A 27,490-nucleotide genomic window follows, 5' to 3' on the forward strand; every position below is an offset into this window, starting at 1 on the left:
CCTTACAACACATAAATGCTTGTAATGCTCATTAGCAATACTCAGTTGATTTTGGTGCAGTGTGAAAGGAATAGCGATCTGATGACTTTTAAAATCATGTAGTGTATACACGGCATAAGTGGCATTGTGACAGACATCCAAGTGAATTGGCTTCTTGAACGGAAAAATAAAATGTAGGGCTGGACTTGATTGTGGGAATTGGTTGGATTGTTGTCATTTGCTATTGCTGCAATCTCATGTGATCGACTGGCTGCTGAGGAGGGATTTTTGTCCCGTATCACACAGGTCATCAGAGACTAGAAGAGATGTCAGTGTGAGGGCGAGGGGAAGTTATTGTAGATTCACGAGTTCGCCTGCCCATTCAGCCCTGCCAGGTAATGGTAGATGAACTTGGCTTGTTGTCTGCAAAGGAAGCTCGGCTGAAGCGCTGAGTAAGAACCCCCTTCTCCCCTATGATGGTACTGTGTGGAGGAAAAAGAGAAGGAATTAAAGGAGGAGAATATGAAGTTGAAACAATCATTGACAGGTCTGAATGTAAAGAATCAACCACAACCGCTTAAATACGATGCTAACAATGATTGACAGAACTGGATGATTAGGCCCCTCCCGAACCTGCATTGGGAACTTCATTTACAAGGGCACCTTAATTTAACATATTAATAAAAGTAATGTTAAATCATAACAATATTTACAGAATTGTCGATTTTGACTTAATTGTCACTGTAAGATTTGAAATGCACTACAAGCAAATTTCAATACAATTAAGCACATCTTTTTCACAAAGGAAGTTGTCTTTGTAACACACCCTTCACCCTCTCCTCCACCTTCTCATGATGTCACAGTTAGCTGCATTGCAATCTGAATTGTACTTGGATGATTTAATCAAACCAACTCCAGAAGAACATCTGAAGAATAATCGTGTTTCATAATAAGCTGCTATATTCACATGTCTGTCTGTTTGTGACTTCTGTCATTTCTAAGATGAGATCATCTTGCTAAAAGAAATCCAAATCCTGTGGTCTGTTTATACATAAAGATATAAAGTTTACATCCAATTATGAACATAAAATATAAAAACCTTCTGGTAGCTGACATTAGAACTCTCTTATTTTTTATGAAGTCGCATAACTTTGCCATTTTATTCTGTTGGAGGTTTAATTTAAAAAAAAAGAAGAACAAAAACTACTTGGGGGAAAATAACCTGCAGTGGCATTTCTGAGTTTAGAAAGGTGTTTCTTTGAATTTTGCTTTGATATTGGGTGATGTTTTCTAAAATCTTTTTGGTAACACTTTAGAATAGGGAATGCTTTTAATTCACTATTGCACTATTGCATCAGAATTCACTATTAACTATGACTTTCCCTCAATAAATTCCTAATTTGCTGCTTATTAATAGTCAGTAAGGTAGTTGTTAAGTTTAGGTATTGGGTAGGATTAGGAACATAGAATAATGTATTAATATGTGCCTAATTATTACTAATAAATGGCTATTATTCTAGTAATATGCATGCTAATAAGCGACTAGTTAAGAGCCCCTAAATAAAGTGTTACCATATTTTTTAACAAGCACATTGTTTTTAACAAGCACATGACAAAGCCTCTCTGACCTTATTGCTTAATTTGTTTTGTATTATTAGGTTGTCTTGTTTTATGTTGATATTATTATTACTATTATTTTTAAATCTAGTACAGTAAAATAATGTACTTTATTCTTAGGATTACTTGATTGATTTCTCCTTTTTCTCCTCAAAACGAGATCTTCCAATGATCAAAGTGATAGTGATAGTATTGTAACAACTGGGAGTTGTTCTATAGAACGTGGGCTGACCGGAGCTAAGCTAGGCTACTAAACTGTTGCAAAGATAATTACTAGCGGGGTGCTAGCATCTAAATGTCACAATTTTTACTTTGGCTAGCGGAAAGTGTGAGCACTCGTGTCCAATACACCGAACGAATCTGAGTGTCTCTGTGAGCGGAAGCACAGACAAACATGCCAGCAGGAGGCAGCACTGTCTTCTTTCTCTTTTTATTCTGAACACAGAATAAAAACTTAAACAGGCAAGGCCATATCACCAAGTCCCTCCCCTACACATCTCTCTCCATGACGGTGATAGCCACACTTTTACATAACAGGGCAGTAAATGAACCAAACCTACCCGAATTAACATAAACATAGACACAAATAATATTGCTAATACAAAACCCCAACCATTTTGCTTAAATAACACATGAATCAACTCTTAACAAATACCCTTAATGCATCTGGCTGCTAGCGCTGACTGCCAGGTCATTACATAACCTCCCCAAGAAAGGGTGAGTGTCCCCACAACCCTAGTCTCCCTCAAAAAATTCTAGCAAATGTCCTTGGCCGGTGTCGAACATGCTTCGGCCTCCCTGATGTCCTACCCCCAGTGCCAGGCTCAGCCCTGAGTCCGTCATTGTCCGTCTCTGCGCTGGGAGTGGATGGTGGGGGAGCCACCTTGGCTTCCACCATTCTCTTGTTCTGGGGCCAGTGGGTGGTACGGTGCCAACCGATCCTTATGAAGCACCACTCATCTACCCCATACAGGCATTCGGACCCGGAAGACCACCAACAAAATTTGGTCCAGAATCTCCCCGGGTTCCTGCTAATGATGAGTCTGTTTGGGTGACAACCCCCACTTTCTCTGGGGGCAGAACACCCACAATCTGTCCTCTGGCCCAAGGGTAGGCCCGTGGACCCGGACATCGTACGTCCGCTTCTGGCGGGCTCCAGCGTCCTCTAGAGTCTCCCTGGCCAGTTGATGGACCGTGCTCAGATGCTCCTTCAATCGCTGGAAGTAGTCCAGTTCTGGTCCACCAGCAATCTCTGGCTCGGGGGGCAACCTGAACACCAAGTCCACAGGCGTGCGGAGCTCCCTCCCAAACATCAGCACCACCAGTGTGCACTTGCTCGACTCTTGCATTGCTGACCTATACGCCCACAGGACCAGGGGCAGATGCTGGTCCCAGTCTCTCTGGTGCTGACTGGTCAAGATGGCAAGTTGGGTGGCCAGGTCCAGTCCAGTCCATCGCTTTGAGGGTGGAGGGGAGTGGTTCTTGTTTTTTTTCACCCCAACCGCTGACACACCTAAGTGAACAATCGGCTTTCAAAATTCCGCCCCTGGTCACTATAAAGTTCGTCCGGCACCATGAACCGGGCAAACATCTCATCCACTAGTCGCTGCACCGACGTGGAAGCACTCTGATCCGGCACCGCATACGCCTCTGGCCACTTTGTAAAGTTGTCCATAGCGACCAGGACAAAGCGGTTGCCAGACTCTGTGATGGGGAACGGATCCAGGATGTCAACCCCGGTCCTCTCCATGGGCGACCCGACTAGGTACTGCTGCAGTGGCGCATGAGAGCATTGGCTGGGTCCCTTCTGTGTCATGCAGACATCACAACAGTGAACGTGCAGGATGCTTTTAGCTGCTGGAAGGCTGCCGCAAAGTCCTCAGACCTCCCAAACTGCCGGCCCTTGTTTGTCAGCTGATGTAAGGGGCTGACGATGGTGGCAAAGTCTCTGACGAAACTCCTATAATAGGAGGCTAGGCTCAGGAAGTTCCGCAGCTCAGTGATGTTGGTTGGTGGGGGCCAATTCCTCACTGCAGCCACCTTTGTTGTCATAACCCGACGCTATGGATGGCTGTCAGGACCTCCTGTAAGTTGTGGTCAGCCTGGTCAAAGTCTCTGGCATGGACCAACAGATCTTCCAAATAGACCACACAGCGGGTGCGGGGAATGTCTTTAAGGTCCCGCTCCATCAGCCTCTTAAAGGTGGCTGGGGCATTACACAGTCCAAAGGGCATCACCTTAAACTGCCACATGCCTTATGGTAAAATCAATTTTGGGCCGGGCCTCTGACACCAGCTCCACTTGCCAATACCTGCTGCACAAGTCCACAGAGCTGAACCAACAGGATCCAGCTACATAATCCAACGCATCGTCAATGCATGGCAGCAGGTATGAGTCCTTGTGGGTGACCGTATTTAGCTGCTGAAAGTCCCCGCATGTGCGCCACCCCCCGTTTTTTTCCGCACCATGACCATAGGTGAGGCCCAGGGACTGTCCAAGGGCTCAATAATGCCATTAGCCGCCATATCTCAGATCATTTCTTCGGCAGCCTGGTGCTTGGCGAGTGGCAGTCTGTGGGAGAACAAGCGAATGGGGGCAGTGGGGCCAGTGTCAATGTATAAAGAGAATAAAATGATTCACGGGACTCCAGCAAAATATAAATATCTAAACATAAAATATCTAAAACAAATAAATTGTTATTTATCTATTGCACAAAAGCAACGTGAACTAATATAAAATATAAACTATGTAAACGGTGCAAGCTTATGCAGAGTTTCTATTTAGGCTATAACACCTGTTTGCAATGTTGAGCAATGCAGTGCTGAAATTTGTGAGCTCACGAATCCTCTCATTATAACACAAGAACTATAGACATTATGAAAGATTCATTATGCATATATATATATATATATATATATAATGTTATAACAGATTTGTGAGATTGCAATTAACTGAGATGTCTTTTAGAAATTACAAATGTAGCGCTCTTTATTGGCATTCTGCCATGCCAAACCATGCATGCAGCAACTGCTTGCTTTAGTTAAAATAACAGTGTTCTGTGAATGTTGATGCTTTAATAACAAATATTTATCAGGAGCGTGTATGCTGGGATTTCATAAATTTCATAGAGAAAAAAGTAACGTAACTAGTAATGTAACATTACTAATTACTTTTGAAATAAAGTAATCAGAACAGTAATGTGATTACTTTTAAAAGGAGTAATCAGAAATCAGTTGTTTGATTACATTTTCAGAGTAACTTGCCCAACACTGGTCATGACGTTCCGAGGTATGTTATCCTTTGAAAAAACTGGTAAAAGCTGATAACACAAGCTCATCCAGGTAATTGAAGTCGGCGCTATACTCTTGCTAGGAACAGTTTTTTCTTTGTGGAAGCTTTCGTTTGGTTAGCTAATAAAATATTAAACTTCAATTCAATATTATGTGTACAACTATTTAATTATGTCATCCTGGTATTGCGGACTCACTCTCTTAATTTATACAAATGCAGCTGCTGCCATTTTGCGACAATTGTTTTGTACACTAATGAATTATAAGATATACTGTAACTAACAAACTGGTAAGATTTTAAAACATTTTTATCTTAAATCTTTTATCGCCATAATTATTTATGTGGTGAAATGTTGTGTAATAAGTGGTCTGGCTCAAATATTTCAACTCAAATCAATATTTTGTTTAATTATTTACTTATGTGGCAAGTAGCCATGTAATAAGTGGGATAATGTACATTCAGCCAGTTGTTATCACTGAATATCCCCTTCAGGGTGATACAAGACATCCTGATCACCCTGTCGGCGGTTATTCTGCGATAACAACCGGCTGGATGTACATTATCCCTTATTTAAATGTGCTTTAATATGTCAACACATCATTTTTAAAAATATGTATTTTAGGATTTGAGGTTTGCCGGAAGTCTTGCTTGTACAGCTTGCTTTAAAATCAAATGAAGTTACACTGGCTAGCATAAATAACTAAGAGGTTACTTCACTACTAATCTCTGTTTTCTAGTAGTTGAACAAGACCATAATGCTTCTTTGAGAAGATGAGAAGGCAACTTAGTGATTCTATGGTGCAATGTGCATTTTTCATCTTTGCATCTGCCACTGTTTTTCCTTTCCTCATCTGATCTGTCCCTCTATAGCTCTCTGAGAGTGTTTCCTGCCCTCTCTTTCTTTCACTTCAATTTCTCCCCCCTCCACCTGTCTCTCTCTTTTTCTCTGCAGTCTCATGTCCTCGCGGCGATACTACTTTGAGGTTTTGCACAAGCAAGATGAGAGAGGTTCAGACCATGTGGAGGTGGGGGTGAGTACAGTGCTGGAGTTTGGAAAATTCTGGTAATTTACTGTAGATGTTGAAATATCGCCAAATGTCAATAAAACATACTTTAAGTGTGTAGAAATTGTACGTAAAACTTTTTTCCTGATATTGTTTTAGTCAGGATATTTTGATACCTTTTAGTATCCTTTCCATTAGACTGCCTACCAGGCAGAGCTTTTTTGATAATTGTACATTTATTTTTAAGTAAACAGACTGAAGTATGGCATGCATGATGAATGAACTCTATGTTTAAGGAGTCTGCCACACTTATGCCTTCTACTATTTTCTCTACCTCTCTCTCAGTTATTGCATTATATAAAGCTGAATAAGTGGAAAGATGAGAAACGTGGCAAATTAGTAAGGGAAACGTTTTCCATGACCCACTTTACTCAAATCTACAAAACACATACAGAGTTATTCTTGGTAATGGCCAGCTCAGAATTATTGCTGCAATATAAACCATGTCAAATTTAGTAAATATATAATGGCTATATCCACAGCAAACAAACATCTACCAGTACACTATTTTTGTAATTCATTAGTCATTAAAACATTTACTACATCTCTAGCTGTTACAATATCCTTGAGTAGTATAAAAGCCTTGACCTGAAAGATGTAGTGCTCTTTGATATCCTGATTGTGTCCGGAGTACACCCAAAGGATGCAGAGTTTAAACAGTGCATTTCAGTAATCGTATTATCTAGGAGAAGATAGAAAGTAATTGGCAAACAAAGAGAGACAGTGAGTTAGGGGAGTGAAAAAGGCAGACAGAGCTGATAATGGAATAGAAAACAAATAGATTATAAACAGATTAGATCATTTTGTGTTGTTCCTGCTTAAGATTCAATAGTAAAACCTGAGTATGAATAGGATCTCCTAAATGGAAATATAGTTTGTAAAATAAAATAAAATTAAAAAGTTATTATTAAGTTAATATATTTAATACATAATTTAATAAATTTCTATTCTATTTTTTTAAGATACTGTTGCGCCTTCTGTGTCTCTCTCCCTGCATATGAATGTAAACTTATACAAAATTAAATGTTATTTATCATGCTTTAATTTCTTTACTTTGTCCCCTTTATTATTCCACACAGTTTACATTGTAGATATTCTTAACAAAATTCAGCTTTGTGTTAAATATAAAAGAGCAGGAAAATCAGCTAAGCACAGGGTACTGCAGGGTTCTGTGCTTGGTTCATTCCTCTTTTAGATTCACATAACATCTCTGGGACCTACTTTATCATCCAGGCATATAGATTTTCCAGTAAAATCATACCTTTCTTACCTAATCAAGCTGCACCACTCCTCTAGGCTTGAGTCATCCCTAGACTAGACTACTGCAGTGCTCTTTTATTCAGCCTTGCTGTATGCACAATCAACAAGAGTGCACATAAGTGGTGCACAGGTGCGCATGCACGACCAAAACAAAAAAATGCGCTGGGTATTTAAATTCATACAGCTAATTTGCGTACCATTATGGTTGACAACTGTTAATGCACAATCCCTGTTTTAGATCGACTAACTATAATGCTGTATAAGATTTCCATTCGAACTAAAAGCATAAATCTAGGCTATGAGCTGTCAGTTTCAAAGCAAAATGCAAAACTGTGACATTTCATTCACTGATGAACTTTACCCAGCAGCGCTAAAACTGGCAGTGCATTTACTTACTGGGAACCCGCCAAAATAGAAGCTTGCTGATTTTAAGTTTGAAAATGTTGAAAATATATTTTTAAAAAAAGTTAATAAATAAATAAATTAATTAAATATTAGTAGTGTATTTTTTAAGTGTACTATAAAATAATTTTATTTTTATTTAATTGTCATTTGTTATTTTAAAATATAATAATATTATCACATATTATTCACTATTTTGTTTATTATTTTATTTATTTTATTTTACTACATTATTATTTAATTTTTTATTTTACTAAATAAAGTGTAATACTATTATTAGTATTATTATAATATTTTTTATGTATATATTTAATGGGTCACACTATGTGCAGTTTGAATAGCAAACCAAATCTCCAGGTGATCTCATGAGAACCAGACCAAAAAACTTATGTGCACCCCTGGCAATCAAACACCTGCAAATGATCCAGAAAGCAGCAGAGGTCTTTAGCAAACATGACAGGGCACAACATATTAATCTAACCAACCTGAGTCCTGAGTCTACCATTTAAAGGGGTCTGTCTATACTGACATAGCCCTTTATGCACTTACTTATAGGGTTGCTCCACCCCAAAATGAAAATTTTGTCATTAATCACTTACCCCCATGTCGTTCCAACATAATTTAAGATATTTTGGATGAAAACCGGGAGGCTTGTGACTGTCCCATTGACTGCCAAGTAAATTACAGTCAAGGTCCAGAAAACTATTAAAGACATCGTCAGAATAATCCATCTGCCATCATTGGTTTAACCGTAACATTATAAAGCGACGAGAATACTTTTTGTACACGATGAAAACAAAAATAACGACTTTACTCAACAATTTGTCTCCTCTGTGTCTCTCCGCATCACCGTAGCACCATTTTGGAGAACATCTGCTGAACGCAAACTACGTACGCTATTCTATGATAGCCGCGACACAAAGATATGTTTTCTACATGTATTTACGCTTTGATTTGAATGAAAACAGCGCATCCGTGCAGCGCGGTTGACACAGAAGAGCATACACTGCTTGCGTTCAGCGGATGTTCTCCAAAATGGCGCTACGGTGATGCGGACAGACACAAAGGAGGCAAATTGTTAAATTAAGTTGTTATTTTTGTTTTCTTCACATACAAAGTGTATTCTCGTCACTTCATAAAATTCAGATTGAACCACTGATGGCAGATGGAATATTCTGATGATGTCTTTCATACTTTTCTGGACCTTGACAGTAAAATTTACATGGCAGTCAATGAGACAGTCACAAGCCTCCCAGTTTTCATCCAAAATATCTTAAACTGTGTTCTGAAGACGAGCAAAGCTTTTACGGGTAAGTGATTAATGACAAAATTTTCTTTTTGGGGTGGAGTATCCCTGTAACTGTATTATTCTCCTTCTGTTGTTTCAAAGGGTCACACGTTTCCCCCTATACTTCTGTACTGGCTTGTAATTTTCAGGTCAATTGTGGAGCTTTGTATAACAGAACTTTTCATTCTGTATTCATAGGATCCAATGCATTTTTTTTTTTGGTTTTCCTCTTTTGTTAATCACTTTGGATAAAAACATCTGCTGAACATAGCAATTATGGCTAAAGAACAAAAGTGAATTCATAAATGTTTCAGGTTAATAAAGCTTTCTCATCTCTGCTGCTTATGGTGCTTCTTAGAATAGTGGCCTCATTTGTAAACTTAAATCATGGCTTCTAGATCACTTCATTGCTTTATGATTGAATCTTTTGATGAATTATTAATCTGAATGTAATACGTTAACTAAAGTCAGTCAAACAAAAGAAAAAACTTGAGAAACTCTATAGAACATTGAATAAAATTCAATTAGTTTGACCCTTTTTTTCAGACATTTGACTGGACAATCCAGAGTACTGATAGTGAAGCTGTTTAATTGGACAGAAAGGATTTAGTGTCATTTTCTATAGTTTTTACCACTGCTGCTCAGAATCTGTCAACTGAATTGTTGCATGTCTTTCCTTGCAAGTCTTAGAGACTGGACATTTTTATCTTCAACTAAAGCTGTTATCTACATGCAACGCTACTGTGACCATCATAAAAACAAGTCCCTCCTGCACAACTTTCTTTGTATCACTTATAAAGATTTTTTTTATTTTTTTTTTCAAATCCACACAACTTTAAGTGCCTGGAGGCTGAGAAGGCCCAAGATCTGTGCTTCACTCCTTACTTATTTTCACTGCAGAGTGCTACAGAAGAGGAGGTTCAAAGACATGAGAGGAGCCCAATGAATAAATTCATTGAACTTAGAGGTATTCTGAGCTCGAGAGTCAACAGGGACCAGACACCAAATAGCGAAAACAGCTAATTATCTGTGGCAAAAACAGGAATTCATTTATTAACCAAACTGCAGTGAGCTAGTCTGTGGAGTTCACTGGAGATGCTTTAGATGTTCGATATAATCAGGCTCAGTGCTTCTTTAGGTTTACCCCCTTTTCCCAATTTCACCAATAACAAATATTAAATCAGAAAACCCTTAAACTTGGTTGCTCTGAGTGTAACTTAGCATCCTACACCAAAGTTATTCTGAGCTAGGGGTGTGTGATATATATCGTCTAGGATAATATCATAATAGTTGTTTAAACGATATGCGATTTGACTTTTGAGTATATCGCAAAATCAGTGCACCCATTTCATTGTGTGATTTAGTCTTTTATATGTATATCATCTGATATAGTTAACATCATACAAAGGGTGAAGTTTTTCTCCAAATCAAATGTGATATTGATTTCATGAACAGCTCAATTATCAATTTTAATATTAGTTGACTTACAGACACAACGGTTCTTGTTTTTGCTGTATTTCGACAACAAAAATAATTTCAAACAAAGCCACAGCAGAACTGTTTTGCGTCTCTGAGCAACACACAACAGTGTTTCGTTACTGAATCAATAAGCTGTTTTTGCCGTCTGTCAGTGGATCAACAGCTTCCTGATAGACAGGCAGCAGCTAGTGAGGCTGGGAAAATACACATCCAGCCCCCATACAATCAGCACTGGAGCTCCCCAGGGCTGTGTTCTCTCCCTACTTCTCTTCTCCCTGTACACCAATGATTGCACATCTAAGGACCCCTCTGTCAAGCTCCTAAAGTTTGCAGATGATACAACACTCATCGGTCTTATTCAGGACGGTGACGAGTCTGCTTACAGACAGGAGGTTAAAGAGCTGGCTGTCTGGTGCACTCTCAACAACCTGGAGCTTAACACGCTCAAAACAGTGGAGATGATAGTGGACTTCAGGAGAACCCCCCTGCTCTCCCCCCACTCACCATCATGAACAGCACTGTGACTGCAGTGGAGTCATTCATGTTCCCGGGCACCACTATCTCTCAGGACCTGAAGTGGGACATTCACATTAACTCCATTGTGAAAAAGGCCCAGCAGAGGTTGTACTTCCTTCGCCAGCTGATGAAGTTTAACCTGCCACAGGAGCTGCTGATACAGTTCTACTCCGCCATCATTGAATCCGTCCTCTGCACTTCAGTAACAGTCTGGTTCAGCTCAGCTTCTAAATCTGACCTCAGAAGAGTACAGAGGGTAGTCCGGACTGCTGAGCGAATCATCGGTAAAACCCTCCCTTCTATTCAAGAACTGTACTTATTCAGAGTGAGCAAAAGGGTGGGCAAAATCACTCTGGACCCCTCACATCCAGCACACTTCCTCTTTGAACTGTTGCCATCTGGTCGACACTACAGAGCTCTGAGCACCAGAACGACCAGACACAGGAACAGTTTCTTCCCCCAGGCAATCCATCTCATGAACACTTGACAATAACTGTGGAACACACACACTATTTATATTTATATACACATACACATATACATCCAAAACAAATAATCAATTCACACATAAATATTTGCACATAATATACCTGTACATACATAACTGCCTATTGTAATATACCTGCACATTCAATGATCAATTTGTATATTGTTATTCCTTACTTTGTATTTTTTATTCTTTTATTATGTGTTTTTTGTTCTGTCGCCGTCATTCTGTTGCACTGCGGAGCTTCTGTCACTAAAACAAATTACTCTTATGTGTAAACATACCTGGCAATAAAGCTCATTCTGATTCTGATTCTGAAAATGTTGTCAAATTATCGTTATCAACAAAATTCCAGAAAATAAAGAGATATCTTTTTTTGTCATTATCGCGCACCCTTATAATCTGAGCTTGATTAGTATTTTAACAGAATCCTCAGGCTTTGTAGGGATTTTTGTAAGATCTAATAAAACCTGTCTGATGTAGTCTGACCAGAAACTGTCCAATATGACCTTTGAAGTAAGAGGTATTATGGATGGTGCTGACAGTCAAAAGTGTATGGGCTAATTTTATTTATTGTTAGAACAAAAGAGAAATAAATTTGTAGCTGATGCAATATGTGCAACTTTGTGCAAGTTGCACATTGTTTTGTAGGGATTGCAATGTGTTTGTCTTTGACTGCATACAGTTATACGTGCAGAAACATATGAAGCTTTGTGGAAATCTTTGCTACTTAAAAGCATCATGTGTCATTTATGCAATGACAAAGGATAGTTAGTTTTAGCAGCGTATATAGTCCTTGACTGGTGTGTAATACTGCTTAGGTGTATATTTATCAGTGTGTGAACGTGCATGATTGTTTGCATGGATATATTTTTGTGTGCATGTGCGTGTGGGGGCAAAGAGGCATCTGAGGCTTCTCAGATCTGACATTGTGCTGTAACTGCACTCCATCGATTCCCGAAAGGCAGATCTGACCTTGAGAAACACAAGCTGTACAGAACAACAGGGTGAATACTAAACACTGAAGAAAACTTATTCAGGTGTGTGGGATGTTTATGTTGTGTGTGTGTATGTATACTAATCCTCATCAGTGTGTTATTAGTAATGGTATGTGTATTAGATGTTTGATTTTGGCACATAGCAGGATTGAGTCTTTGTCAAGATTCCTTGACTATCAAATAAATCAGCAATCAGCAATTCATAATTGAGTCAAATAATCTTCTAAACAATCATCTTTTGAGTGTGTGCTTGTGACTAATTAGTATGCAAAGACAGTGAGTTTGATAGACACTGCTGCTCTGTTATGTACAATTTTCTGGGTCTGGAATTGTCAAACTATAAGCAATATCGACATCAAACTGATCCAAATTAATTTCTCTCTTATTTTCTTTTTCTTTGTTCTCTTATTTTTTCTTGTATCTTTTCCCCTTCCATTCCTTTCTCAGTCTTTGTTCAGCTGTTAAGTGTGTGTGTGTGTGTGTGTGTGTGTACTGTACATGTTTTTCTATCCTGGTAGGGACTTAAACCTGAATGCACACCAACTCGTGGGGACTCATATCACTGTGGTGACCTAAATTGAGGTCCACATGGGGAAACAAGCTTATAAATCATACAGAATGAGTTTTATTGAAATTGTAAAAATGCATAACGTTTCCTGTGAGGGTTAGTGTGTGTGTGTGTGTGTGTGTGTGTGTGTGTGTGTGTGTGTGTGTGTGTGTGTGTGTGTGTGTGTGTGTGTGTGCGTGTGTGTGTGTGTGTGCGTGTGTGTGTGTGTGTGTGTGTGTGTCTGAAGATCAGATTGATAAGTTATTGTTATGCGACTGCTAAATTACCTCTTGCGTGAGAGTGGCCAAGTTTGATGTTGTAATTGTACAGCCTCTTTAGGAGAATTGGTACGTGTCTGAATCCCACCTGTTTCGAGAGCCAATGCCATCCTAGAGCATTGTGAGGGCAAAAGCAAAAAAAAGACGAAAGGGGGAGGGCGATTCTCTAAGAATGAATCGCAAGTGTTGATAGTGCCATTTATTTGCATGTAAGGATTTATGCAAATAGATAACGCCACAAATATGGCAAAAAAAAAAAAAAAAACACAATTTGTTGAGCACAATTTGTATGGCACTATTTCAGATTATTTCAGACAAGTAGTTGTTTGAATACTTTAAACTATCACAATCAGGTATACTTGTCTGTACAACATCACACGTTCCTACCAGTCCAAGCACCATAAATCAACTATTTCAAATCATCTCCTCTGCACATCTGGATACATGCCCAGTTTTAGAGTTTTACTTTATGAATTACTGCTGCCAAAAAAAGAGTAAAGATGACTTGTTTAAAATTCTCACAATGTTTTATTCATTTTTTTTTAAATAATAATAAAAAAAAAATAGAGAGAGATTTTATTATTTGAAATTAATTTAATTAAGCTGGACTGCAGGTGGTTAGTAAAAAATTAAATGCAAGTAATTATTTGCCTTTAAATATTTTATTTAATTCACAGTATATATTTTAGTAATGTAATTTGGTCAATTTGGACTCCAGGTGGTTACAGAATAATTACAGAATAATTAATTGTGGGATATTTTTGCAGGTGGTTATTGAACAATTGATATTAAAATATTTTAAATTTGTGCATTGTGGGTGGTGTCAAGGTTTGGTTGTTTAAGGAACAATGAAAAACAATTTAGCAGCTCTTCAGAATAACAAGCAACTAAACATGACACAAGTGAACTGAATTGATAACTATGGAAACAAAAGACAACATATTTAGAAGCCTAGGAAACAAAGGAAACAGGAAATAAACACAGGGAACTAGAAAACAGAAACAACATAACAAAAAGAACAGGAAGAGTGCTCTTGAACATAAACATGACAGCTTGTTAGTGAATAATAAATTTGATGAAAATGTTAAATTTAAAAAAATATGTATTCATTTTTATTTATTTTATTGTTAGTGTCTGTATTGCAAGTGAATAAGAAGCTTGTTTCTGCCCTGAAATCTGAAAAGTGGCGCAGCTGATTTGTGAATTTGCACCAGTACACTTTTCTCTCATTTTTTGTTTGTCTATCTCTTCTCTTGCAGTGGAGACCTTTCCTTCCTGGGCTGAAGTATGATGTCATTGACTCAGCTGATATCTCATTGTACACAGGTAAATGTTCATTCCTTTTAGAGATTTTTTTCATGCTAAAAATACATGTGCAAATTTCAGGGAAGATAAAACAGAAAATAGAAGTGAACTCTCAAGAGTACCATTTGCAAACTGTTCCTGTCCTAATCATATCTGAATATTGCAGTTAACATTCACAGCCTCTGAACATAACAGGTTCTGATTCTGCGTGGAAAGTGTCACTGTACTTATATTTGAATGTAGGCAGTGGCAGCTAGGTAATCACCAGAAAACACATGCCCCTGAGCCTTGTGTGTTTGCTGTTACAGTCAGCATATGCTTTGTGTTCTTTTGCATATCGTCTTATCAAGCATTACCGGTTCATACGTTCCTCTTCAAATTATTGCCATTCATCAAGGGAACTGACTTTAATTTACACATGCTTTTAAGAGGAAGTAGAGACACAAAGTGAGAGAGGGACAGGGAAAAAAGAGAGAAAGACAATCCCCATGGCCCTCCTTTGCTTCATATACATAATTATTTGAGACGAAAGCAAATTTTCGATTAAATCCTCACTGTACTTAACAAGCTGAGGGAGAGGGGGATGTGCATTAGCTTCCATCGCCATCCCACGTAGCTCACCGGAGAGTACGAAGCCAACTCCAGAGTGTCCTAATAATTAATCATGCAGACCACTCCCTCAAGGAAGACCCCACTGCATGTAAGGCATGCTCTCTCTCTCTCTCTCTCTCTCTCTCTCTCTCTCTCTCTCTCTCTCTCTCTCTCTCTCTCTCTCTCTCTCTCTCTCGTCTCTCTCTCTCTCTCTCTCTCTCTCTCTCTCTCTCTCTCTCTCTCTCTCTCTCGACATGCCATCAGGGAGTTGCAGATGGAGCGAGATCTCCTGGGTGGTTTGGCTTTGACTGTCTTTCTACTCTGTTAGCAACAGATTCAGTATATGGTGAGCTGTCAGTTATATGGGAACCTGTCTCCCTTCCAATTGTTTTGTTTGTGTGTTTATTTGTATTTTGTCATTGTATTGTCTAATTATATTTTCTATTGTGCAATTATAGTTTCTATTTTTTTCACGTTTTAATTTTTTTAGTATGATTACCTTGTTTATCATGGTTATGTATTAATGATCAATGTTGAATTTAAAGGGACAGTATATATATTTTTTACTTAGTGTTCTTTATTGGCAAACAAATATTTGACACGCATTTTCATTCTGTACAACTGTACATATAAAACAGTGCAAATTAAAAAAAATACTTAAAATACATTGTAACTGACAAAGAAACATAAAAGGGATGATATCAATTCACAAAAAGTAAAATAAAAAAAGGAAATAATAAAAATAATACAATAATAATACACTAAAATAAAATATTTTTCTGACTTCTAGAGTTAATAAAGCTATTTTTGAAACTGTACAGTCTAAGAAAAAAAATTGCAAAATTATACCCCTAAGGTGCAGTCACATTTACCATTGCTGGTGAATGTGTCCAGTCACATTCATCACTGGTGAATTCCATTCATTTCAGAGTTTTCTACAAGGGCGAAAAAGATTTGCAGATTTGTCTCATGTTCAAGTTGGTCACATGCAGAGGTGTCATACCCATTCAAATCGAGGGGCATGTGCCCCCTCAGATTTTTGAGCAAAATGAATTTCAATGCAACTTCCAAAAGACAAAAAAAGTATATTTTTATATTTGATAAGTAACTCTCTGAATCTTTTGCAATTTTTTTTTTTTTTTTAGTTTTGAAGCTAAAATATGTCACATACCCTAGGCGATTTGAGCAGAACCATCAAGTTTTTGTGTGCAGGTGGTTGGGGAAATCTGACCAAATCTTTAACAAAAAAAATAAATAAATAAAAAAAATTAGCCTTCTGTAAAAATGAGTTTTACTGATCAACAAAACTCGGCGTATGTTAAGGTCTTTAAGGACTTTAAGGACAGCCTCTGATCACAAAATGTGCTGTTGAATATAAATATAAATGGCCCCAAAAATATATAAATATATAAATATAACCAGGCCCCAACCAGAACTAACTCCTAAGAGGCTAAGTGCGCCCTTTTACACCCAAGGGTCAAACCATCCCAATCACAGGAAAAACACAAAAAGAAAAATCATTTACACACATAAACATCTACATGAACTCAATTGAATATGAAGTCAAAAATTAAATAAGATCAACATTACAAAAACACATTAAAAAACTGAACAATACATTTATATATACACATTCCAAATAAACAGTAAACGATGACCCTTCTTCTTCTTCTTCTTTGGATTTATTGGCGGGTCGCATACCAACTTTATGGTGCATACCGCCACCACCTGTGCTGGAGTGTGAAGTGATTTCAGTCTAGAAGTATGTTAAAAGATGTCTATATTCTATTTCTAAGACCACTATGCTTAATGAATTTTAAAACTAACCTTACAATTTTCCCGGATCCAAGTTTTATGTTTAATAGGCTTTTGATTGTAAATACTTTGCAACCTATTCCCTGTAGCTCTCTTATTAACTCATTCCTTTCCAGATCATACTGGGGGCAGAAAAACAGCACATGTTCAACTGTTTCCTTTACTTGGCATAATTCGCATAATCCCGTACCATGTCACGTCTTGATAAAATAACCTGATCCTCTCTACTTAAATTTAGTGTTATATTACTTTGTCTTACGGTTTTATGTATATTATATAAATGCCTTCCCGTTTTACACTCATTCCAACTCATTTGCCATTTCTGGTTACAACCTTCTTTAATGATACTTTTCCCTTCCATCCTACTTAATGCAACAGTAATATTGGGGAAGTTCAGTTTAAGTGACTCTTTAGCCATTCTATCCGATCTTTATTATCTATCCGACCATTCTATTCCGATCCTGGTATATCTGCGTGAGCTGGTACCCAAACAAATTTAATTCAAGGGGGCAGGGTTTCATATTTTATTGAAGCTTCCCCGGGCGCCGCCATTGATTAGCGGACCCCCACCTGCTGTTAGCATTCCATTGACTCCCATTCATTTTGGCATCACTTTGACAGCAAATAACATCAATTTACATCTGAGGCATTTAAAGACTCCATTTGTCCATTAATTATTTCTAAACAAACACGAAAATGTATAAAAGGCTCCATTACCTTGTATCTTACGTTATGGCCCCATAGAAGCAGTTTTTGTAAAAATAGGCTGACGATTGCGTCATAACCTGCGACTCTCTGTCGCACAGTAAATTACCATATGGACAGGAGGAGAAGCTCGCAGGCAATCTTTTACTGTCTATGAGGCAATCGGGGGAATTGTGATTATGCAAAATGACAAAATAATTAATCAGAATACTTACCAAAATTTGCTCCTGTTCACGCTCGCCGTCTCTGCAAGATTCGGTGGGTGATTCAGATTTCTCTTTGGCACAGCTATTAGAAGATTTATAATTGTCGGACAGGTTGCTCTCGTCACATCTACATCATCAAGCTCAGTTTGAGTCTGCACAGTATGCTCGACCCCCAGGAAGTGCATGCTTTTAATTGACTTCACTTGTCTCCGTTGAATCCAGTGGGGTCGCTGTGTCCATTTCTTTTACTGTCTATGATTTAATTATTATTCCAATTTGCCTTAATCTATACAAAATATTCAATATTTCTACATAAATATCATATCTAACTGTTTGATAAGTTAGTAGGCTTATAAGTGATGCCATAGAATCTGAACAAATCACAACTTTGTTTGGCATCACCTCTTCCACCCAACTAAGTGCCATCTGAATTGCCACCAGTTCAGCAGTATATTCTGAGGTCCCATCAGTTAATCTCCCATATTTTCCTATTTTAAATTCAGGAACATAAAATGCTGATCCAGTACAACCTATCTCTGGGTTTCTTGATCCATCTGTGTATATTAGGAGAAATGAAAAATAGACTGTTCTAATATATTCAATTGTATAGTTCTTAATATCAATATTTCCTTTTTTTAACACTCTCATGAATTAGTAAATCAACTTCAGGTTGGCTAAAAAACCACAGGGGTATTGGGGAAATAGTTGCCGTTAATGAAAATGACTTTCCAATGCTTTCCAAGCAAAACCATTTCCTGTTAAGTTTATAGTCTCCCAACTCCCCTCAATAATTGCTGCATTGCTGAGATTGGAGTTGTTTTAATTGCTCCTGTAATACATCTCAATGCTCGTGCCTGAATTAAGTCTAACCTTTTAAGCATACTATCTGATGCAGATCCATATATAGCCTAATGCATCCATAATCCAAAACGGATCTTAAGAGAGTACAATATATGTTGATCATAGATTGTTTATCAGTTCCCCATTCCTGGCCTACTATACATCTCATTAAATTCAGTACTTTGCTGCATTTCTCTTCAATATATTTGACATGAATTTTCCATGTTAATTTGGAGTCAAACCATAAACCTAAATATTTAAAATTTGATACCCTTTCTAGTGGCTGTTTATACAAATAAAGTTAATTTTTTCTGCAATCCTCTTTTTAGTAAAAAACTGACAACACGTTTTGGATATAGAAAATCTAAATCCCCATTCCGATGACCAGTTCTCTACAATCTCAATTGCTTCTTGAATTTTTTTCACTATATATTTCACGTTTCTTCCCCTCTTCCACATTGCTCCATCATCTGCATATAAAGCTGTTTTAATTCCTGGATGAATTCCTTTAATACATCATTAATCATTATGTTAAATAATAAAGGACTAATGGCACTTCCCTGTGGTGTTCCATTTTCTACCTTCACCATCTCAGAAATTGTATTTCCTACCTTGACTTGAATTGATTGTCCGAATAAGAAACTTAAAACCAATTATAAAATCTTCCTTCAATTCCCATTCTTTGCAACTTTAACAGCAATCCTTCTCTCCACATCATATCGTATTCTTTTTCGATGTCAAAGTATACTGCCATTAACACCTCTTTCATTGCTAGCGCCTTTTTAACATCTGTCCCTAATTTAATTAGTGCATCTAGGGTGGATCTACCTGGTCGAAAACCATACTGATAAGGGGCCATTAATCCTTTGCTTTCCAATACATAATATAGTCAATTAATTATCATTTTTTCCATTACTTTACAGAGGTTAGACGTCAGAGTTATCGGCCTATAATTTCCTGCTATAGTAGCATCTTTCCCTGGTTTGTGAATCGGGATTACAGTTGCTTGTTTCCATGATAGCGGTAATTGTCCTTCCCTCTAATTTTGTTAAAAAGATCTAATATTACTTTAAGTATTACGTCATCCATCTGTTTAATCATAATATAGCAGATTCTATCTTTCCCAGGAGCAGTACTTCTAACCCTCATTAAAACTCTGTTAAATTCCCACAAATTAAAGGCAGCATCCAAAGCTGTTTTACTATCCGTTTTTTATTCAAAATATCTTGATTTTGCTTTAATATTTCTTCTCTCCGTCTCTTATAATTTATTCCTAGGTTATCTGAGCTGTGTGCCTTTTGAAAGGTGGAAGCAAACATTTCCGCTTTATCTTCTTGCATCACTGCTGTTTTCCCTTCATCTACTAGTACTGGTATATTCTGCGTTCTGTAAACCCCAACCATTTTTTGAGGACACCCCATACCTCTCCTATTTGGGTTTCCCTTCCTATTGTGGAGCAGAATGATTGCCTGTACTTCCTTTTAGCTTGCTTTATTATCTTCCTTGCCTGAGCCCATTTCTTCTGATAACTAATTAAAGTTATAGGTATTAAGGTTTTCTTAAGCTCTCTAAAAGCCTTATTTCTATCTTTAACAGCTTTAGTGCATTCATCATTCCACCATGGAACAATTTTCAATCTTACTTTACCTTCTGATTTAGGAATGGATTCTTTAGCTGCATTTATAATAATTGTAATTAATCGATCAGAACACAAATCTATATCATCTAAGCTATAATTCACCATTCCATCAATACATAACCTGTTAAATTTATCCCAATTGGCTTTATCAAATCTCCATCTATTTGGCATTGTTTTATTTTGTTGATAAATTTCCAATCCCACATTGCATAAAATTGGAAAATGATCACTTCCCAATGTAGATTGCTCTAGTACTTCCCATTTACATTCTAAAGCTATAGTTCCAGAGACTATTGTTAGATCAATACATGACATCGAAGAATCCCTTATATTGAATCTAGTACCCTTCCCGTTATTTAAACACACTAAAGCATATTCCTCCATTAACTCTTCTACTACCCAACCATTATTACCTGTGCAAGTACTACCCCAAAGTGAATTATGTGCATTAAAATCCCCACACCATATCAAATTTTCCCCAGCTTTGATTCTTATTATATGTTGATCATCTAGAGTTAACTGATTACAAGGATTATAAAAGTTTATCACCTTTAATCCCCCTCCCTGAGTCCACACCTCTACAGCAATACATTCCCCTAAGACATCTATTATTATTTCTCTATAAGTCACCCCATCTTTAACAAATGTCCCACATCCTCCTCCATTTGTACCAACTCTATCCTTTCTAACCAATTTGTAGCCAGGAATACAAAAGTTTAACTGCGGACGAAGCCAAGTCTCCTGAATACATGTAATGTCTGGTAAAACTGCTAGCTGGTAAACAAATCTTTTAAGTTCTTGCCCATTTGCTATCAAACTTCGAGCATTCCACTGTAATATTTTCATATCTTACTTTTACTTCTCTGACTACCCAAAGGATCATCCTTCCCTACTGTTCCTTCAGTTTGTCCAAGTATCGTTTGAATCTGTTCCACTGACACTTCAGTAATACCAAGATGTCGAGCTGGTGCAGATATAATAATTTTCAGCTTTTCAGTTCTTTTGTCTGTTTGAGCTGAACAATTAATGACTTCAGCTATAAATGCTACAAAATTAATTTTGTTTACCACAAGCAAGTTTCCATCCTCAAGACATTTATGACTGCAGGTGTCTTTAGACTGAGTTATGATACTTTCCCTCAGATTTCCATTTGTAGCTTGTACTTGCTTGACTGCTTGAGCATATGATATATTCTGTACTGTTTTGAGGTTCATTGCTTCCGTTGCTTGCTTTTGGGCTTTACAGCCTATAAACGCTGCACTGTGTGGCCCTCCACAATTACAACATTTAGGTTCAACCCCCTCTCCACATTTTCCATAATAATGTTCTCCGCCACATTTGGAACATATTTTTTCCCCTTACAGACAGAAGCAACATGCCCCAATCTTTGGCAATTAAAACATCTCAATGCTGGTCTAACAAATGGCCGTACCAATTTTAACACGTTCCGGTAAGTTTTTACAATTGAAAGTTAGTACAACAGTAGTACTTCTCTCTTTATTACCATTTCTACTAGAAAGCAGACGCTTCACTTCTGTCACCATTTCGTTCGCAATCTGTGCCTTTAAAACCTCATCAGATAAGGATACAGGTACCCCCATAATCACTCCTTTAAGATTATCAAGTTCTCCCGGTACATAACATTTGACTGCTTTACCTCCAAGCTCTTTGATCGTCAATGCAATCTCTTGCTGCTTTTTGTCAACACAAAAAAGGAGGACACGGTTGTTTGACAGATACCTTGCTGATTTAATATTTCCAATTGATTTTTTGATTATTTTTGTAAATTTCTTTGGATTATTGATTGTTTTCGACTGTTCCAGAAAATGCAACCATTACTTTGTATTCTACCTCAATTTTCCTTGCTTTGTTTATTCCTACTCTAGTATTGTTCTCATCTGACTCAGAATCTCTATTTTTCCTTTTGTTTGATGAATCCGTAATCTGTGACCATCCCTCATTATCAATTACTGAAGAATCATTTTCATCATCCATACTACCTGCTTCCATCCTCTCGAGTCTCAGCACAGTTGATGCTACCCCGCGATCATTGAAAACGTTGCCCTATTCCAAAAACCAATGTGGCACCTCGAGCACCGACGTTTGACAGCCTAGATCCCGCTGCATGAGTCCTATTGACGAGTCGCTGCTGTACGTTCTCTATATGCTTGTCAACCTCTCCCATTAAAACGGTCTGACATACCGTGTGCTATATATCAGGATGTGAAGACAATAGAGGGACGTTCTGTCTCTCTGTCAGAGAAGCCGATGACCCCCCTGCTCTGACTAGCCAGTACACTATGCCTACACTAGCCAAAATTCCATATGATGGTATAAAATGGGAAGCAGGAAGGCCGCACTTCCTCTTAAACCTCCACCCCAGATCCATGCTTCAGCCATGAGCCCAGAGGAGAAAAAAGTAAGGAACTAAAACTGCTAAACTCTGAATAAATAAATACAGAATGAACCTTTTGGTGTCTCTTTTCCTTGACCTAATGTGCACCTTAGACAAGAAAAATAAACCCAAAATTATATTTAAACAAACAATAGAAAACAAACATTCATATCAATAATGTAAACCAAACAAAACACAGGGCATAGCCCAAAGATGAAAGATAACTTATGACATCGTAATATATATATATATATATATATATATAATATTCTGGAATATCGACAGTAAATATGTTAATAATGTATTTAATGTAAAGACATTGCAATAATTACAGTGAAAGCTTGTTATATTATAATAGTTATTTTTATTTGGGGGTTGCTTTTGGAACTACACATTTGCTTGGACTTTTCAGTAGTTAATAAAGCCAGATGGTTCATGACTAAGCTTCAACAGCATCAATGGACACATTAGTCAAAGCCTGCAGTCTTTCAGCCTCCTAATGGCATATTTCTGCTCCATCCCTTTGTCTGTTTTCTTCATCTTGGATGTTGCTGTAAAATCCAACACCATTTATATTATTTCTTTTCATCCCACTATCAGTGTTGTGTGCTTGCTTTCTGCATTGCTGCCATCATTTACAGACTTTGATACTCTATAGCTCATACTTGACTAGTAACACATTTGCAGTGGATCGATAGGACTAATTAAAGTGTGTTTTCATCAGCAGCTAGCTAGTTATGAGCTCTCATAACGTCAGGAGATAAACCATAATGAATACAGTCTCTCACATATGCACACACCTGCATGCTTCAGTGCCCATAAACTGAGCACCAAGTGTAGAGGCAGTGTGTGTGAGCGTGGTTGAATATCTTTAAGCCTTGGGGAAGTATCCATAAAAAAGAAAAAAAAACCTGATCCAACCAGAAATGAGGTTTCTCAGAGTGAGCTTAGATTTAGAGTTTCATGAGGGGTTTGGGGCACAGCGTTGTGGATAATGTTGAAGAGCAACATGTTCGTTGAGTCTCTGTGCTGGCTTAAGATTTAGTGTGCAAATGGAATGCAGTTTAAAAAATGTACTAAAATATGCAGTCAGTAACTCACCTCACTCTAATGCATCTTTGGCTCTGTTAATGCAATGTTGCATTAGATTTTGCAGTTGTGTTAACAATATGCATGTAACGATTTCATTTTCTGTAAGCTGTCCATGAGCATCAACAGTCAACTTTATGGCAAAAAAAAATAAAATATCTAAATATAATTACAAACATATATATATATATATATATATATATATATATACATATATACATATATATATATATATATATATATATATATATATATATATGTGTATATATATATATATATACATATACATATATACATATATATATATATATATACATATATATATATATATATATATATATAAATATATATATACAATTTGCACGAGCTTACCAAAATTGGACAGTTGAAGACTGGAAAAATGTTGCCTGGTCTGATGAGTCTCGATTTCTGTTGAGACATTCAGATGGTAGAGTCAGAATTTGGCGTAAACAGAATGAGAACATGTATCCATCATGCCTTGTTACCACTGTGCAGGCTGCTGGTGGTGGTGTAATGGTGTGGGGGATGTTTTCTTGGCACACTTTAGGCCCCTTAGTGCCAATTGGGCATCGTTTAAATGCCACGGCCTACCTGAGCTTTGTTTCTGACCATGTCCATACCTTTATGACCACCATGTACCCATCCTCTGATGGCTACTTCCAGCAGGATAATGCACCATGTCACAAAGCTCGAATCATTTCAAATTGGTTTCTTGAACATGACAATGAGTTCACTTTACTAAAATGGCCCCCACAGTCACCAGATCTCAACCCAATAGAGCATCTTTGGGATGTGGTGGAACGGGAGCTTCGTGCCCTGGATGTGCATCCCACAAATCTCCAAGATGCTATCCTATCAATATGGGCCAACATTTCTAAAGAATGCTTTCAGCACCTTGTTGAATCAATGCCACGTAGAATTAAGGCAGTTCTGAAGGCGAAAGAGGGTCAAACACAGTATTAACATTTTTCTCAAAATAATCCCATATAACATTAACCATATATATACAAAAATATATATATATATATATATATATATATATATATATATATATATATATATATATATATATATTATATCCTAGGGAGTAAAAATAGTATTGTGAAATATTATTGAAATATTGTGAAATATTATTACAATTTAAATTAATGTTTTCTATTTGAATATATATTAAAATTAAATTTATTCCTGTTATGGCAAAACTGAACTGCTGTTCTTTTGAAAGTTCTTTCAAAAGAACAGCATTTATATGAAAGATTTTTCACTGTCACGTCTAGTCAATTTCATATGTCTTTGCAAAATTAATGTATCAATTCCTTTAAGAAAAAAATCTTACTGAGCTCACTTTTCAGACCTGAGGGGGGCCCAGCTGATTTCACCAAGCACCCATAGCCGCAATAAAAACCATTGTAAACACACCTTCTGAAAGTTTTTATTGTATTTAATTATTTATTTATTTTCAACTTTTCACTCAAATAGTTATGGGGAAAGTGTAATGGGAAAAAATATATATAATAATAAAAAATAATGCAATAAAGTAGCCTCTTCACTAATGGTCTTAGACTTTAGGACCCTAATGTACAATGTACAGTAGCTGCTTTGCTTATTTGTCAGTCACAGACCAGCCATGTTGCTACTATTTCTATAATGGCAAACAGTGTGGGTTGCTGAATGTCAGTCTGTTAGCTAATTTGAATTTCAAATTCTGTTTCTCACTGTCCTTATTCTCTCTCTTTCTCTGTCTCTGACAGATGAATCCAGTCTAAAGATGAACAGTGTTCGTCACATCCCACAGACGCTGGCCAGTCACTCTCTCGCTCTGCAGGTTAACCAAAGGACAGACACACATACTGCAGATATGCTTAAACCAGACCCACGAGACAACTACTACAAGAGTGAGTATTCCCAACAGGGTGTATGCATATTGAGGTCATTTTTGAACACTGTATTGCCGGATCTCTTGTTTTTTTTTTAAAACATCTCATTGTGCTTTTCTCAGTTGTAAATCATTCGCCTGATCCAACTGATGCTCTAAATGTAATGTACCATTGGTTTAATACGATTAATACAATCAATTGATACAATATATCATAATGTTATATATCATAATGTTCAAAAGTTTTGCATTTTAACCCAATAACTTTGTTATGGCCATCTTGTGCATAGAACTGACAGCTATTTTTGACCATTACAGTTAAATCAGCTCTAAACTGAAATAACGAGCCTGTATGCATGTTATGTGCACGTTCAAGCAAATTTGGAGAATTTTCTGCCACTTTCTTTTTTTTTTTCTTTTTTTTTTCTTGCAGCATTCTAGTGATACTGTGTGTATGTATAGCTGTAGTTGGTGAACAAAACCAACAGCTATGTATCTGTCTGGATAGACATTGTGTACTGTGGTTTGTGTTCATGTTTGAGTGTTCATGTTTAATTGCTTTTGTGGAAGCTCTGCAGTGCATTGGAGGATCCATATGGTGGTGTAGATATAGGATGTCAGCTTGTTAGGAGCAGCACCACTGTATATATGACAGTCAGGACTGAGATACTAATAGTGATGAATGGAAGCCATTGAATATCTGTATAAAAATCAGTAGTCTGTTTTTTTAGCATGTATTTTTATTTTAGATGAATGGAAAAATGTTTGTGCTGAGCAGTTTTTTGTATGTCAACTGTCTTGTCAAAAGTGTGGGAATTGTCAAATATGATGATGTTTTTGTTGTCCTAGTTCCCATGATAGATCAGTCCAGGCTGGAGAATGTTCTGCCGTCTTGTGTCTACTCTCCTACCTACGTGGTGAAGGACTTCCCTATTGCACGCTATCAAGGCCTGCAGTTTGTAAGTAACTGAGGCTGCATTTACACTTGGCATTTACATACGACCTGTATCCGGATGTTGTCCACATACACATTAAAAAGACAAGTGTAAACAAACTTCAGATAGGAATGTTATCCGATCACATTGTGATCGGCTCTCAGTGTAATGTAAACGCAATCCAGCCATCCTGTCTGCATTCGCAGGTCGACATCATGCAAAACGCCGCCACCCCTCTCGTGAACTGTCAGAAAAAAAGATGGAGAACACCCGTGTGGAGCTCTAATGAGACTACTACACTTCTCTTTGATTTGTAAAATGTCCCGCAACTAAAAATGCTTTTCAAAAGAAAACCCACAACTTCAGGTTGACTTTGCACCGGGCCATTTTCTGCAGACTTATTTAAATATTGCGCCGGAAAGACAGATCCGATCGGTTATCCAGGTAGAAAAGTCAGTTGATGTTGCCAAGTGTAAACGTGCCCTGTTCTGATTGACTGATGATCCGATCTGCTTGATCAGATCACGGTGATCGCATGTTAATGGCAAGTGTAAACACAGCCTATAGTCTCGCCAAGCAACCTGACAGAATGTTGGCTGCTGATTTTTTCTGCTTGTTAATATTTTACTATTTTTTCTAATAATTTTGTAAAAATGCTACAGTTTAATTTGATAAGAAGCAGGATACTAGGAAAAAAAAATATTTTATTTACATGAACCAAGGGACTGGGACCCACTAGGGGGCCTCAGTACACTTCCAGCCACAAGATGGCTTAAAATTTTATAAGCCAAATTTTAGAATGTTAAAACAACTAAAAATTTATGAAATTTTCTAGTTATGTCAATGTATAAAATGTATGACTGATAA

At 37.3% G+C, this 27,490-nt stretch overlaps 1 protein-coding gene across 1 annotated transcript in view; it reads left to right on the forward strand.

Moving 5' to 3' along the window:
* LOC109083500 (N-acetyl-beta-glucosaminyl-glycoprotein 4-beta-N-acetylgalactosaminyltransferase 1-like) overlaps nt 1-27,490 on the forward strand; it is a 132,010-nt gene that overhangs the window by 95,959 nt on the left and 8,561 nt on the right. The window contains exons 9-12 of the mRNA XM_042760659.1: nt 5,840-5,918; nt 14,466-14,532; nt 25,564-25,707; nt 26,538-26,647. Coding sequence (XP_042616593.1) covers nt 5,840-5,918; nt 14,466-14,532; nt 25,564-25,707; nt 26,538-26,647 — 400 coding nt within the window. The remainder of the gene's footprint in view (nt 1-5,839; nt 5,919-14,465; nt 14,533-25,563; nt 25,708-26,537; nt 26,648-27,490) is intronic.

Source organism: Cyprinus carpio, chromosome A7 (genome assembly GCF_018340385.1).
Source record: "Cyprinus carpio isolate SPL01 chromosome A7, ASM1834038v1, whole genome shotgun sequence".
NCBI classification, from domain to species: Eukaryota; Metazoa; Chordata; class Actinopteri; order Cypriniformes; family Cyprinidae; genus Cyprinus; species Cyprinus carpio.